The 13,913-nt window shown below is 26.3% G+C and overlaps 3 protein-coding genes and 1 long non-coding RNA gene across 4 annotated transcripts in view; 3 read left to right on the top strand and 1 right to left on the bottom strand.

Annotated features, from left to right (window-relative positions):
- LOC126907505 (uncharacterized) overlaps window positions 1-13,913 on the top strand; it is a 131,111-nt gene that overhangs the window by 54,578 nt on the left and 62,620 nt on the right. The window lies entirely within an intron of this gene.
- LOC126907502 (40S ribosomal protein S7) lies at window positions 639-4,820 on the bottom strand. Its single transcript, XM_050688838.1, has 5 exons — window positions 4,669-4,820; window positions 3,954-4,127; window positions 3,455-3,636; window positions 1,102-1,252; window positions 639-757 (listed from the first exon to the last, which is right to left on the bottom strand). Exons 2-5 carry the CDS (start codon window positions 4,125-4,127, stop codon window positions 680-682), a joined length of 585 nt encoding a protein of 194 aa, XP_050544795.1. The 5' UTR covers window positions 4,669-4,820; the 3' UTR covers window positions 639-679.
- Window positions 5,089-6,954, top strand: LOC126907503 (cytochrome c oxidase subunit 5B, mitochondrial-like). Its single transcript, XM_050688839.1, has 3 exons — window positions 5,089-5,348; window positions 6,227-6,300; window positions 6,612-6,954. Exons 1-3 carry the CDS (start codon window positions 5,252-5,254, stop codon window positions 6,819-6,821), a joined length of 381 nt encoding a protein of 126 aa, XP_050544796.1. The 5' UTR covers window positions 5,089-5,251; the 3' UTR covers window positions 6,822-6,954.
- LOC126907494 (RNA polymerase II-associated protein 1) lies at window positions 10,470-13,910 on the top strand. Its single transcript, XM_050688825.1, has 2 exons — window positions 10,470-10,933; window positions 11,007-13,910. Exon 2 carries the CDS (start codon window positions 11,014-11,016, stop codon window positions 13,867-13,869), a length of 2,856 nt encoding a protein of 951 aa, XP_050544782.1. The 5' UTR covers window positions 10,470-10,933; window positions 11,007-11,013; the 3' UTR covers window positions 13,870-13,910.

Here is a 13,913-nt window from a genome sequence, read left to right on the forward strand (position 1 = left end):
TGTATATATAAATAGACCCAAGCCTCTACACATATTAAAACTCTCAAAATTATCCTAAATACAGTCCAGATTCAAATTTTATTACCCACAACAACTGATTAGTTTTAGACATATAACCAACAATCTGTTGATACATATATATATATTTTATCTACATATTTAAGAATATTTACAAAATAATTTATAGTAAATAGATTTGGCATCACAAAAATTGAGATATTAATTATTCCATTTTATTAAAAGGCGGCACTGATTAATCAACAATTTTTTCAAGTATAAAGTCTTAATTTAATAACAAATTAAAACTTTAATAATTATATATAAAATCAAATTAAGTACAATTGATTTAAATGTTTTCTTTCAAAATATTTGATAAATTAATAGTATTGAGTAAATTAATTTTTATAACACTGATAGAATAAGTTGTTACTCAAATTTAATTTATTCCTAATATTATATAATTTTTATATGTTTCATAAATAATTAAAATAGTGTTCAGAAAAAACTAGAAATAATTTTTTAATTGACACTTTAAAATATCTCTACTTAAGTCTGCCATTTTTTCATTATATTAACCTTAAAGGATAAAAAAATAATAAGAAATGAATGTTTCAAAAATATACACAATACTCAAAAACTAGATTTTTTTGTTAAATCACTTTTTTATTAAAAATTAATTTTACAAATATGGTTCAGGAAATTCGAAAGTTACTTCTCTGCCTGTTAACTTTCTGTACACTGAAGCAAAAGTATCCACCTGTAGACAAGAAAAATAATAAATTCATACATTAAATAATTAAATTCATTACTTTATCTTTTGCTCATTATACTTTTATGACAAAAAAAAAACGTTTAGCGTTCTGACTCAGTTAATTTAAAATATTAAGTATTTATAAAATTTTAAGAAAAATAATTAATATACATTTTTATTTAATGAAGCATAACAATAATTTAAATACAGATTTCAAAAATTTCATAACATAGAATTTAACATAAAACTTACTACCTGTAAGTTTTTGTATAACAGAATACATAATAATTAAATAAATAAAAATTTTCAGTAACAAATCATCTACTATAGTAAAAAATTATAATAATTACTTTATGTTCAATGTTAGTTTGCTGCGTCTTGTCCAAATGAACTTTCATTACCTGTTTTCCATCTAATTTCACACGGATACGCTTACCAACAATTTCAGCAGGGAAAACTAAATCATCAAGTATAGCATCGTAAACCCATGTTAGTGTACGACTAAAAAAATAAACATATTATGTTTAAGAGTATTCTATAATTTTTTGAATAATTTAATAATTAATAGAATGTTTTTGACAAGCCCACTCAAATTGATATTTCACTACATCAATACTAAATTTTTACCAAAATAACTACCAATGTTGAAGTTATATCAATATTTATTGTCAATCCTTAATTTTTAGTAATGTAATAAAATCAAAAATGTGTTAACATTAGAGTAATTGTCAACTATAAGAATTTAAAAATTTTTTAAAAGCAAGTTTTATTCCTACAACAGTTCTACTATGTTTTGTAAGTAAGAGTTACGAGTAAAATATATATTTTAAATTTTTTTTACAATATAATAATATAACTTTTTATTAAAACAATTCTACTATATTTTAAAATTTAAGTTTTTCTTTTAGCTTATACAGATCTTTGAAGCTCATTGCTAAATCTTTCAAGGAAAAGTTTTTACAACGAAAAAAAAAGGTGCTTCATATTACTGGATTAATGTTATGCTCAGCAAATTGTTACATGTAAGCCTTAGCAAGAATTAATAGCCCCCTTGACAATGAACTAAATTTATGATCTGAAACCTCAATTTTAGCTTCGATGCGAAGCTGAGAAGGTATTGGTTTTACTAAGATGTGTTTTTTTTTTTTTTTTTTGTGTCTGTTACCACTTTTTCTCAGCTCTCACTGAACCAATTTCTTTCAATGATACGTCAAAAGATCACAAATCGTATCTAGTCGAAGACATTACCCTTAAAAATTGAAAAAAATTCCCTCGTTCCCCGTAAATGGGGGAAACCTCCAAAAAAATTACAAATTTAAAAATCGCTAATTTTCGAAATTTTTTCAATTTTTTTTACTTAAAAGTGCCATAACTTTTTCAAAAATGAACATATCAATATAATTCTTTTTTATATAGATGCATAATATCATTACCTTTCATTTGGTATATTTTTTTCATAAATTTAACCCTTAACCTGCCCACAAGGGGGGATTTAAAATGACAACTTTTTCACAAAAAATTAACTTTTTTAACTTAACTTTTGAAAATGTTCCGGAAGGTCTGACACTTTTATATATATCTTAAATTAAAGCTAATGTAATATACTTTATTATGCAAAAAAAAAATTTCGGACTTTATTTTATCTTCACGGTGAAAATGGCTACCGAATGCTATTTTTGTGTGAAAATTTTCGATTTTGTATTTTACATTTTTAACTTTATTATGCTATAACTTTTTGAAAAATGTATGGATCAGTACAATTTTTTCATGAGGAGTAGTATTTATATACATCTTTCATTTGACATACTGTTTTTTTAAATCCGACCATTTCCCTATATACGAGGGGGGTTCAAATCTAAAAAATGCATGTAGAAAGTAGAACTTTTTCAACTTAAATTTTGAAAGTGTTCCGGAAAGTCTGACACTTTTATATATATCTTAAATTAAAGCTAATGTAATTTACTTTATTATGCGAAAAAAAAATTTCGGACTTTATTTTATCTTCACGGTGAAAATGGCTACCAAATGCTATTATTGTGTGAAAATTCTCGATTTTATTTTTTACATTTTTAACTTTATAATGCTATGACATATTGAAAAGTGTATGGATCAACATTATTTTTTTATGAGAAATAATATTTTTGAATAATCCCTTTTTCATTCTACATACTTTATCTTAATTAGGATATTAATAATGAACTAGCAAATCATGAAGCTTTAGGAATAGTCCACCAATTTTTTAAAATTAAACAGTATCTAAAGATTTGCATCAAAGCGTTTTTTTTTTTATAGTGATTTTAATCACTGTCAGATATCATTATACTTGATCCATCTATACCACGTCACCACTGTGCCGCGACCCAGCTGTGCTGGGTTTTTTTTATTTCTACAACAATAAAAAGCTCTTTAAAAAAAGAAACAGAAAAAATATATAACCAATTTTTATAAATTTTGTAAATAATTAACATAACTCAATAAAATGGTAACTCATTGAAATTGCCACCACCAGGTTACAGCCCTGCTATGACCAACTTAAGACTTTACTTAATAAAAAATAGTTCTTTAGACAATATTTAAGTAATTTATTAAAAACAACCAGTATTATCTTTTGACAGTTATATTTATTTTTTGAGTTTCGAACTGGATTAACTATTTACAAGTTATGAATATACATTATTATAGAATAAAAATTACAATAATTACCTTCTTGGACGCTTTTGTTTGTTTTGAGTGCGGGTTTTTCTAGTTGGCTTAGGCAAAATTTTTCTATCACCAATAAATACAACATGCTTGCCACTGAATTTCTTTTCCAATTCTCTAACAAGACGAGCTTGAATTTTTTGGAATTGAGCCCTTTGAGGCATGGGAACATAAATGATAATGCTCTACAATAAAAAGAAAAATTTACTTTCAAAACATAATAGATTTAAGGCAGTTTTAAATAAAATAGCATTAAATTGACATCAATTGGTAAAAAATAGTAAACATTATTTTACTATTAAAGTTTAATATACTTATATCCAACAAAAAATTGACAAACAAACATATATATATATATATACACAAAGTATTTAGTAAATAAGCAAACAGGCCAATTGATACTAACAATAAAAACCAGTTTCCTTACTTACTGAACACTTAAATATATAAGGACCGCCTCGGCATTATATATCAGTGAATGAATAAAAAAATGTTCAATTACTTTTTTGCCCAACAGCTCAATTTCCTTAGCTTTTGTAATATACAATTCTCGAAGTTGAGCCTTCAAATCACTGTTGTTTTCCAACTCTAGTAGAGCTTGGGCAATTGAAAGTTCAAATTGATCAGGGCCAGTGTTACCCTTCTTAACAATTTTTGCTTGAACAGGTATTGGCATCTAAAAATGTAAAAGTATATTCAATAAATATTCATTTGTTAAATTCTAAAAATAAGTTTTTTCTTTCTGTGAATCCCAATAGGGAAACTAAAAAAATTCTACTTAAATAAAGATTTGACACATAATTATAATACATGACACTATTAAAGTTTAAATTAGAATAGATAGTTAAATCTTTCTCTATGTAATAATCTTATATTATAGACAATTTATTCCAAAGAGATCTTTTATCACTTACTATCACATAACCTAAGAGACAGGTCAATACACGTTACGCTTACAAACATTCTAATTGAAACACTAATATATTGTTAATCCAACTATTTATAAATAAAATTCTAAAATTATTAAATAGACGAACTATGATTGATGAAAATTCACTCAATAGAATAATTAATAATATTTTTCTTGATTCAATACGTAAGCACAAACGTGTTTTTTAAGGATATTAGAAACCGTGAATGATTTATGAAAAAATATCTAATTATTGTGAACTTTTAAATACTAAAAGACGAAACTTTTCAAATAAATGTATACAAACCTTGTTATTCAAATGTAGACACGGATAAATATTAAGAACAAACCAACTACAAATACAAAATAAAACGAGCTTTTCACGGCATCACATGCACGGTCAATGAAAAGGAGAGAAGCAAGGAAAATGTTGAGATAGCCTAACAACAGTGCATAGTTGTGCATGTTAGCCAACCTGTAAAACAAAGTTGTTTTACTAAATTTTCTTCTCAAACTTATAATAAATATGTCAATCAAAATTAAGTTAAATAAATTAAAAATATATATTTAAGTTTTAAAAAAATATTCTTTTTATTATACTACAAGATTTATGTTTAACTTAAAATTTTTTAAAATATAAAAATGTTTTAATATTAAGTTAAGTGGTACCAACTTTTAAAATTTATAAGGCGTAAGCATACTGGTGACCTTTTAATCATGTGGTAAGATTGCAAATTACGAACCGAGAAAATTTTCGTCCTCGATTAACAATTGTACAGTATAGGGTTAAGCCGAATTTAGCTTTCAGCTAATTGTTTCTGTCCATTATACTATTTTGGGCATAGATTTTAAGAACCCTTTGTGTAAATTGTCAAAAAATCTAAATTAGAATGAATTCCAGACTAATGGCTTTAAGTTCAAAACTTATATTTAGGCGTTCTATGAGAATGTTCACGACTTCTGCATCAAGATTTAACAAGGACGAAGGTTAGTAATTATTTTATTAAAATTAAAGATAATATGAAGTAATATATTTTAAAGAAATTATGCGTACTTAAATTTTGTTTTAAAACATTCATATTTTTAGTTGTCTCTGAGATTATGAATTTTTGAAACTACAATATAATCTGATCTTAATTCTATAATCAATAATTATATTATATTTTTTCATTAATTAAACATAAATATCAAATTGAAATATTTTTTATTGTAATAGCATCTAATTATTTAAAATTACTTGTTATTGAGACTCCAATCTTTCTGAATATTTGTATGACAGTAGTATTATAATTTTAATTATATCCTTTTATATTTTTTTTTGTATCATGTAACACTAATAGTATAATAAATCTGAAGTTTTTTTGTAATATTTTTTGTTTTAAGAACTTAATTTCACTATATCATAGACTACAATAATTTTTCATTCTTTGAAATTTTAATAGTTTTTAATTAACTAAAAACTAGAGTCAACAAATTTTTAGTTAACAAATCAATATTTTTAGGGGGTTAGGAAGTTTAAAGTATCGAAAAATATGAAAATTTCTAAATCTCTGAATTTTGAGAAGAGAGTAGTCAAAATTTCAAAGATCAGATTTATAGTTCAGTTTTAAATCAGAATATAATTACAAAATTTAAAGAATTATCTTGTTTAGTAAAATCAAAGTTTTACACAATTGTTGAATTTTAGTTAGGATTTTTTGATAGGAAGAATTGCTAGCCTATATAGAAGTCTTATCTGTTGCCTAAACTGTTGCTCATCAGTTCATTCGTGGACATCATCCCTAGTTATCCCTGGTTATGCCATTATTAAAATCTGTTAAATAAAAATTTAATTTAATCTTTTTTTATGATAAAATGTGTTATAGGTTTTCCTGATCCATTAGATTTAGCTACTGGAATGGAAAAGAAAGAAATGCTTGCTAGATTAAATGGAAATGATGTTAGTAGTATTTATAGTTTACACATTTTTATTATCAGTTAAGAGCAAGGAATTGATTTATAGTTAAAAAACAATTTTTGAGATATTGTATATTTTATTTTATTTAAACATAAAAAATGACATTTAAAAAAATATCTTTAAAACACAGATCTATTGTAAGATACTGATATTAAGTAATTATTGAAATAATAAAACTTTTTTACTTAAGTAAACATAAATTTCCATTTATAATTTAATTGCTCTTTTCTAATTTTTTGGTTTATAATAATTATTTTTGAAGTTTTTATATTATATTTATTCATCGTTTTTAGGACCCATATAACTTAAAAGCTATTAAGAAAGGAGTTGGTTCTAAAGATAAACCTACTGAAATCCCATCTGCTTTTGAAGCAAGGATTGTTGGTTGTGTATGTGAAGAAGATTCTTCTCATATCAAATGGATGTGGCTATATTCTGGTGAACCAAAACGTTGTATTTGTGGACATTGGTACAAGCTCATTCACAAAGAATCCTTTCTGTAAAATATTTACCAACGTTGTCGTCCTATTAAAAATACAACAACTTAGTCTTGCTCCAAATAATTTGTTAAGTTAATTTTGTCATAGAAAACAATGTTATTTGGCAGCAATAACAATAAAATTATTATGATTATTACTATTGTTGATTAAAGAAAAGCTTTTTACAATATAAATTACTATATAATCCTAGAATACTAGAATTGTATCTACCAAAAGTGTAAACATAATTATATATTGTTTACCACTGTTGAAAATAAAATTAAAAGTGTTCAATTAATATAATTTTTAATTTTATAGGTTTCCTATAATAGATGAATATAAACTATGAAATTGATTTTTAATTATTTTATTTATTATTAATTTTTTTAGCACACTAAAAATAATGTTTCTCACAGTTATGAAAAATTTTAATTATACTATTTTGTGTTCTGCTTAACAAATAAAAAAAACACGTATCAACGTTTTTCTAAGATATAGTTGTCATAAAAAAAATTTGCATGCTAACTTATTTTAAGACTAAAAATGTTTCATTTAACACTATAATTTAAGAAATATATGTAAGTTTTCATTTGAAACTAATTTTTTGAGAGAAAAACTATTTAAAACGTTTAAATAGTTATTAATCTAATTATTGATGAACAACTTTTTCTAGTCTTAAGAGATAAAAAATTTATCTGCATTGTTTAGTTTAATCTTCATTGATTCATTGATCTTTATTTTACATCTTTCCTCCTTTATTTTTTATAAAACTGTAATGGGATTTTTAATAAAAATGAGTAGCATGTATTATATCTTGTATAATAATAAATGTATATTTATTATAATGTTTATTAAATTAAATCGTAGTAGAATACTTAAAAATAATATAAAACAAATGTAGTCTAATATATTTAAGTTGATAAATGGACATCTGTTTAAAGTGGGCAGTTTGGTGTATAACAATTTTATTAGAAGCTAAACCTTATATATTAAAGCATCATTAAAGACTGAGCATATAAGGCATGTCTAAATATATAACATATTTGTTTAAAATAGATTAAAACATATTTCAATTAATTGTAATCCTTGAAGTCATAATACAATCTTGGAAATCTCAGCCTCCCCAAAAAGTGTAAAAAATTATAGTTTCTTTTAAGAAAATAACTTTAAGGTCGAAAAAATGATGTCTTCTAAAAAATTAATGCTAGTTCCATCTAAATTTGAAATGGATGCATGTTGACAATCGCACAGACTCGTCTCAAGACTTAATTTATAGAGACCGGTAGTTGGAGGACAAATATAATGCTCAGCTCGATTTTTTTTGTCTTTTTGTTAAACACATTACTGTTTTCCTTGCCGTGAGAAGTAAGACCACATTTTTCATTAGACGTGTCTAGGACTTATGACAAATAAGGACCAAAAAAAAACTTGCTCTCGATATACCTAAAATATTGAATCTAGTTGTAGTATACATTAATTATAAAAATTAATATTACGATTGTTATGTCGATAATTATCAGACTACATATTTTTTTGAAGTTGTGCCTATGACCATAACAAATAATTTTTGCTTCTCCTTTTGATGCATTCATAGGGGATCTATGTATGCAAACTAAAAATATAATATAAGATGGGTAATTTTAATTTTACCGCCTGAAGTAAATGCTTTGTTTGTACCCATGGATAATAAATAATATCTGTGATTTGCACTTAAGTTAGCATGGTCTTAATTATAAAAAACATTTTAAATTAATACATATCGATATATTGAGCAAACTGAGTGATTCCTTTAATGTTCGCTACTCGATTTCTCTCAAAATAATAATGTTAAGAATTTAAAAATTTTTTAATATCATACATTTTTTTATTTATCAGTTGTGTTACTACTGTTTTAATGCATTCTTTATGCGTATATATGATGAATTAAGTAGTCGCCCTAATTTAAAAATATATATTTAACTAATTTATAAATTAGGAAATGAAGATTGCAAATGATATCGAGTACGAGTTTGATAAAGGAAAACACGAGGTAGGTGAAATAAGGAGATCAGTGACAATAGGCGAGGACGTGATTGGAGAAGTGGAAAGTTTTAAGTATTTAGAATCAGTTGTGCAAAAGAGCGGTGGTATTGATGAGGACGTAAGACACAGGATTAAGTGCAGGAGGTTGAAGTGGAGAGAAGCGTCTGGTGTCTTATGCGATAAAAGAATTCCAATGAGGTTGAAAGGTAAATTCTACAAGACTGTAGTGAGACCAGCTATAATGTATGGTTCAGAGTGTTGGGCGGTTGATAAGAAAGTAGAGCAGAGATGAGTATGCTTAGATGGATGAGTGGAGTGATTAGAGAAGATAGGATAAGAAATGAGCATATAAGAGGGAGTGTAGGTGTAGCGTCAATCGTGGATAAGATGAGAGAAAATAGACTTAGATGGTTTGGTCATGTTATGAGAAGAGAAGAATCGGAAGTTGTAAGAATAGTTGTAGAAATTAATGTTGAAGGAAGAAGAGGTAGAGGAAGACCAAAAAAGAGATGGAGAGATGTTATTGAATGCGATATGAGGACAGCTGATGTGTACGTAGATGATGTGAATGATCAAATCAAGTGGAAATTTAGGGATAAGGGTGGCCGTCCCCAAGTAGTTGGGATTAAGGCGAGGAAAAAGAAGAATATAAATTAGGAAATGAACTAATTAAGAAAATGACTGGTCAATAATAACTTTTGAACCAGAACTTCGAAAGTTATTACCATTTTAGCTAGCGAAAATTGCCGTGGTAACGTTGTCTCACCTCCCCCCATACAGCTCTAATTGAGTTCCATCTGACTTTTTCTTGTTTCCCCGAATGAAAAAGGAGCTCAAAGGACATCGGTTCGATTCCATCGAGGCGGTTCAAGCGACGACGACAAAGGCTCTCAACAGTATTTAAGTAACCGACTTTCAGCAGTCTTTTGACGAGTGGCAGACGCAACGACCTAAATGTATCGATGTAAGAGCAATGTATTTTGAAGATTACTAATTAATTGTGATTAACTGTAATGATACCCGTAATAAATTTTGATTTTTGGAACTAGTCCCAAGTACTTATTGAACGAACTTTGTAAATAGTTCAATAGTTTAACTTAAGATAGATTCAAGTTTGAACAGTTTTCTAAATCAATTACAATATATGCTTATATAACAAACTATTTTTCTTCTTATTTAATATCTAATAAGTCTAACTCACTTCTTCTCCTCTCTACACCGTGGAACTTGATTTGCAGCCAAGATATTTTAGGTAAGAGTAGTTTAGACACACCAACTACACTAATCAAGTAATGTACTAGAAACAAAGTACTTTTATTTATGATGTCTTTACAGATGATGCCGTTATCATTCTTTTTTATTAATACCATCCCCATCAACTTTATGTTTAGTTATTATAATATTACAGAAAAATATTCTAGAGAATTTGGACCCCCTAGAAAGGTATACTTAAACAATCTTCAAATTTATGTGTCACACATGGTTTTTTTTATCAAAATATTTGGAATTCTGGTTACTGATCAATATTGTCCATATAAATTTAGTACTTATTAATATTTTCTTAGATTATACAGTTCTTCAGGAAAAATTGTCCAAGGTGGTGTTTTCCGGTATTATATTTTCCGTATTCCATCAATCCGTATTTCATCATTCATGCATTATATCAATCCCGAAAAGTACGGTTCCTGATATTTTACACTCCTATTAAATACCATTCCAACCAATATTCCGGTATTCATAAATATTTTATCATAAAATACAGATCCTATTGAGTAGTTGTCCGATTCGTACGCGCCCTCGTTAAAACTACACCTATGAATAAATAAAGAAGTATACAATTTTATAGAATAAAAATAAGTTGGTAGTACTACAGACAATTATCTGTAGGAGTTATCATTTATTATGAGATTATTAGAACAACATGATGCCGACATCGAAATCAGATTAAATTATAAACATCACATAATTCAAGTTATGTCAACATTTCATTTATTAAAGAATTTAGTTTAGTCGTATAAATTTAATCTCATTAATCAATTACTTTATTATTTATCAGTTAAAAGTCCGTTTAATGAAATTAAGTTTGTTAAAAAGTTGAATAACTATTGTAGAAGGTAATTTAGTATAATTTATTTATTTTAACTTATTAATCTAATATTATTTCAATAGAAAAATTATTATAATTAGGTTAAAAATGACTTCTCGGCCACGTAAACAAAGTTTATTTGCCCAAAAAATGCAAAAACAAAGAGAAAAACAAAATATGGATGTTATAAATAAATGTGAATTAGATGAAAATACATTTGGTTCTACTAGTAAAATATTAACTGGTCCCGAAGCAAATAATATACACAAAGAAAATGTAAAAAAACTCACTAGTATGAGTGTTGAAGAAATACTCAAAGAAAAAGAAGAACTATTGAATAAGTTAGATAGTAAAATTATTGAGTTTTTAAAAATAAAACATAGTAATGATATAAAATTAGGAACATATAATATAAAACAAAAAGATAGTAATAGAGTTCAGTTTGCAAAAAATTTTCAAAAAGATGATAACAAAATATTACCACACATAAATGATTTAGTAAATAATGGTTTAAATATGGATATAATTGAAGAAGAGAAACTTAATTGGATTGGGGATGTTGAGACAGTTAACCAAATCCAAGATATTTATACAGCACGCTTTGGTCTTGATGGAAAATTATTACCATACATTATTGAAAATAAAACTACTGTTGATGGTTTACATCATCATGGCGAAGAACAATATCGCCCAGGTTACACAATTGATGAGCTGTATTCTTTCCTTCGAAAAAATCATGTACCACAAAGAGTCCTTGCTCTAGATGTTTTAGCAAAACTAATTTTTAATGCCTCCTTGTATGATGAAGTCTTAAATGAACCACTTATTTGTTCTATATTAGACTCTGGTATATTTATTCTTTTAAGAATGTCTTTAGATGATACGAATATTGCAGTTTTAACCAATACATTAAAAGCTATGGGAAATTTATTCTCTAGAAGTATAGATGAAAAAATTTTATTTGGTTTATCTGGATGTAATTGTGATGTAAAATTACCCGTTTACCTTGTGTCAGATGCAGAAATTGATCAAACAGAGTTAGATAAATCCTCAGATTATGATTTAGTTATATTAGATTTAGTTTTAGGAGCATTAAGAACTGATTTAATTCTTAGATTACAATATGTAGTTTTTAATACTAATATTAACCTTGGTAGTCTTATAGATGTAAGTAATATTTTAATTGGAATTGCATTTAGAGGAGAAAAGTATGCTCTTATGATTTTAGACACAGATTTATTTAAACATCTATGTAAATTAGTTTTTACTAATTTACAAAGTAATGATTTGTCTAAAAAAGTTATGACTCTTACTCGTGTGATATGTTGTCAGTCTGCTCAATGCAGTTTAAAAGTATTTGAAATGAAAATACTCGATTCAGTGTTTAAATATATTAGTTCACCAGAAAAAACACCTATGCTTTTGGAATGTCTTTATTTGTGGCAAACATTCTTTGAGTATAAATTAGCTGGTCAAACTATTACTGAAGTAGCTAATTTAGTGCTGAAATTTGTGGATCGCTCAATTGGCTTAAGTGCAGATTTAACAAAAGTCGATTTAAACTTAATGTCAGCTAGTTTAAGCTTAATAGATTCAGCTTTAAGAAATTTTGGTGAAATTTATATTGACCCTGTATACCATTTGACTGAAATTATTTTAGCAAAACTTCTAGGAAGCACAGATTTCCCAGATTTTGAGACTGCAAAATTGATAGGGAATTGCTTGTCAGTTCTAAGCTCTCAAAATCTGAAATTTGATAATATCACTCAAAAATTAATTAAATATCTAAATACAAATTTTGAAGAAATTTGCAAACTGCTCTGTACCAAATCCTGGTTAAAAAGTAATTATACAAATAATAGTCCAAAAAATTATCCAAATCTAGGCTATATAGATGTTTCCTTAAATGGTAGTGATCCTTTATTTATGTTAACTGGTTTAATGAAATTTTTAAGCAAAAGTTCTCATCCATTTAATATACCTATTCAATTTTGGACTTATTTAAATAACCTTATGAAATCATCTATAGAAGTATTACATTGGTACTCCAAATACGAAGTGCAATTTTTAATAAATATGCTAAAAACATTAGTTTGCAATAATACAGAATTAGAAATTATTCACACGATTACCATTACTTTAATATCAATTATTCCTAAACACTTATCAGAAGAATTACACAGCCTTCTTGAATTATACTTTAATGATAAATATATCAAACGTATCAATCATGATAGCAATTTTGATGTTTTAAAATCATTTTATCAATTATTTATACAAAGTTCTAAAAGTAAGCCTGGCAATATTTTAATTACTGAATTAAATTCTGTACTACCTAAGGATTGGTTGTTTCTACCAATTATTAAGGTCCATGAAACAGAGTTTTTTAAGAGTTCAAAAGAAGGTGAATGTCTTATTAAAGAAGCATTAGCTAATATACTATTTATGGAGAAACACTATTCAGATATCTGTGAACAAACTCCAATATCAGCACGTTATTGTCGTGTAGCTTGTACATTTATGTGTGGACGTCGTGGAACATTATTTCATGAAGTTAAGTCAGTGTTAAACCAAATATGGCATATTTATGCTCAAAAAAACAATAGCTTAAGTTTTAAAGATCCTATACCAGGAATTGAATCATTTTATGAATTTTACAAAACTCTTTGTGAACATTATGTTGGTGTTTCTTATTCTGATACAGTATTTGGTGCATATATAATGCTTCCTCTACAAATGAAGCATAATGTTGAGTTAAGAAAATTGGTATGGTCAGAAATAGAATTGCCTGAGACCATTAATATAGATCAAGAACACCTTGATAGAGTACCATTAAATAATTATATACATCCAGTAGAGACAAATGAAGAATTATTACAAATGTACACCAAAGCTAGAGGTCTAAGAAGAAAGATGATTATGTATCAAATAGCTATGTCACATTTAAAACAAATTATGATTTAATTATTTATTTTTAATTTACTTTTTTTTTTTTCATATTTTTATGT

Source organism: Daktulosphaira vitifoliae, unplaced genomic scaffold (assembly GCF_025091365.1).
Source record: "Daktulosphaira vitifoliae isolate Bord-2020 unplaced genomic scaffold, ASM2509136v1 Scaffold_5, whole genome shotgun sequence".
In the NCBI taxonomy this organism is placed as follows: domain Eukaryota; kingdom Metazoa; phylum Arthropoda; class Insecta; order Hemiptera; family Phylloxeridae; genus Daktulosphaira; species Daktulosphaira vitifoliae.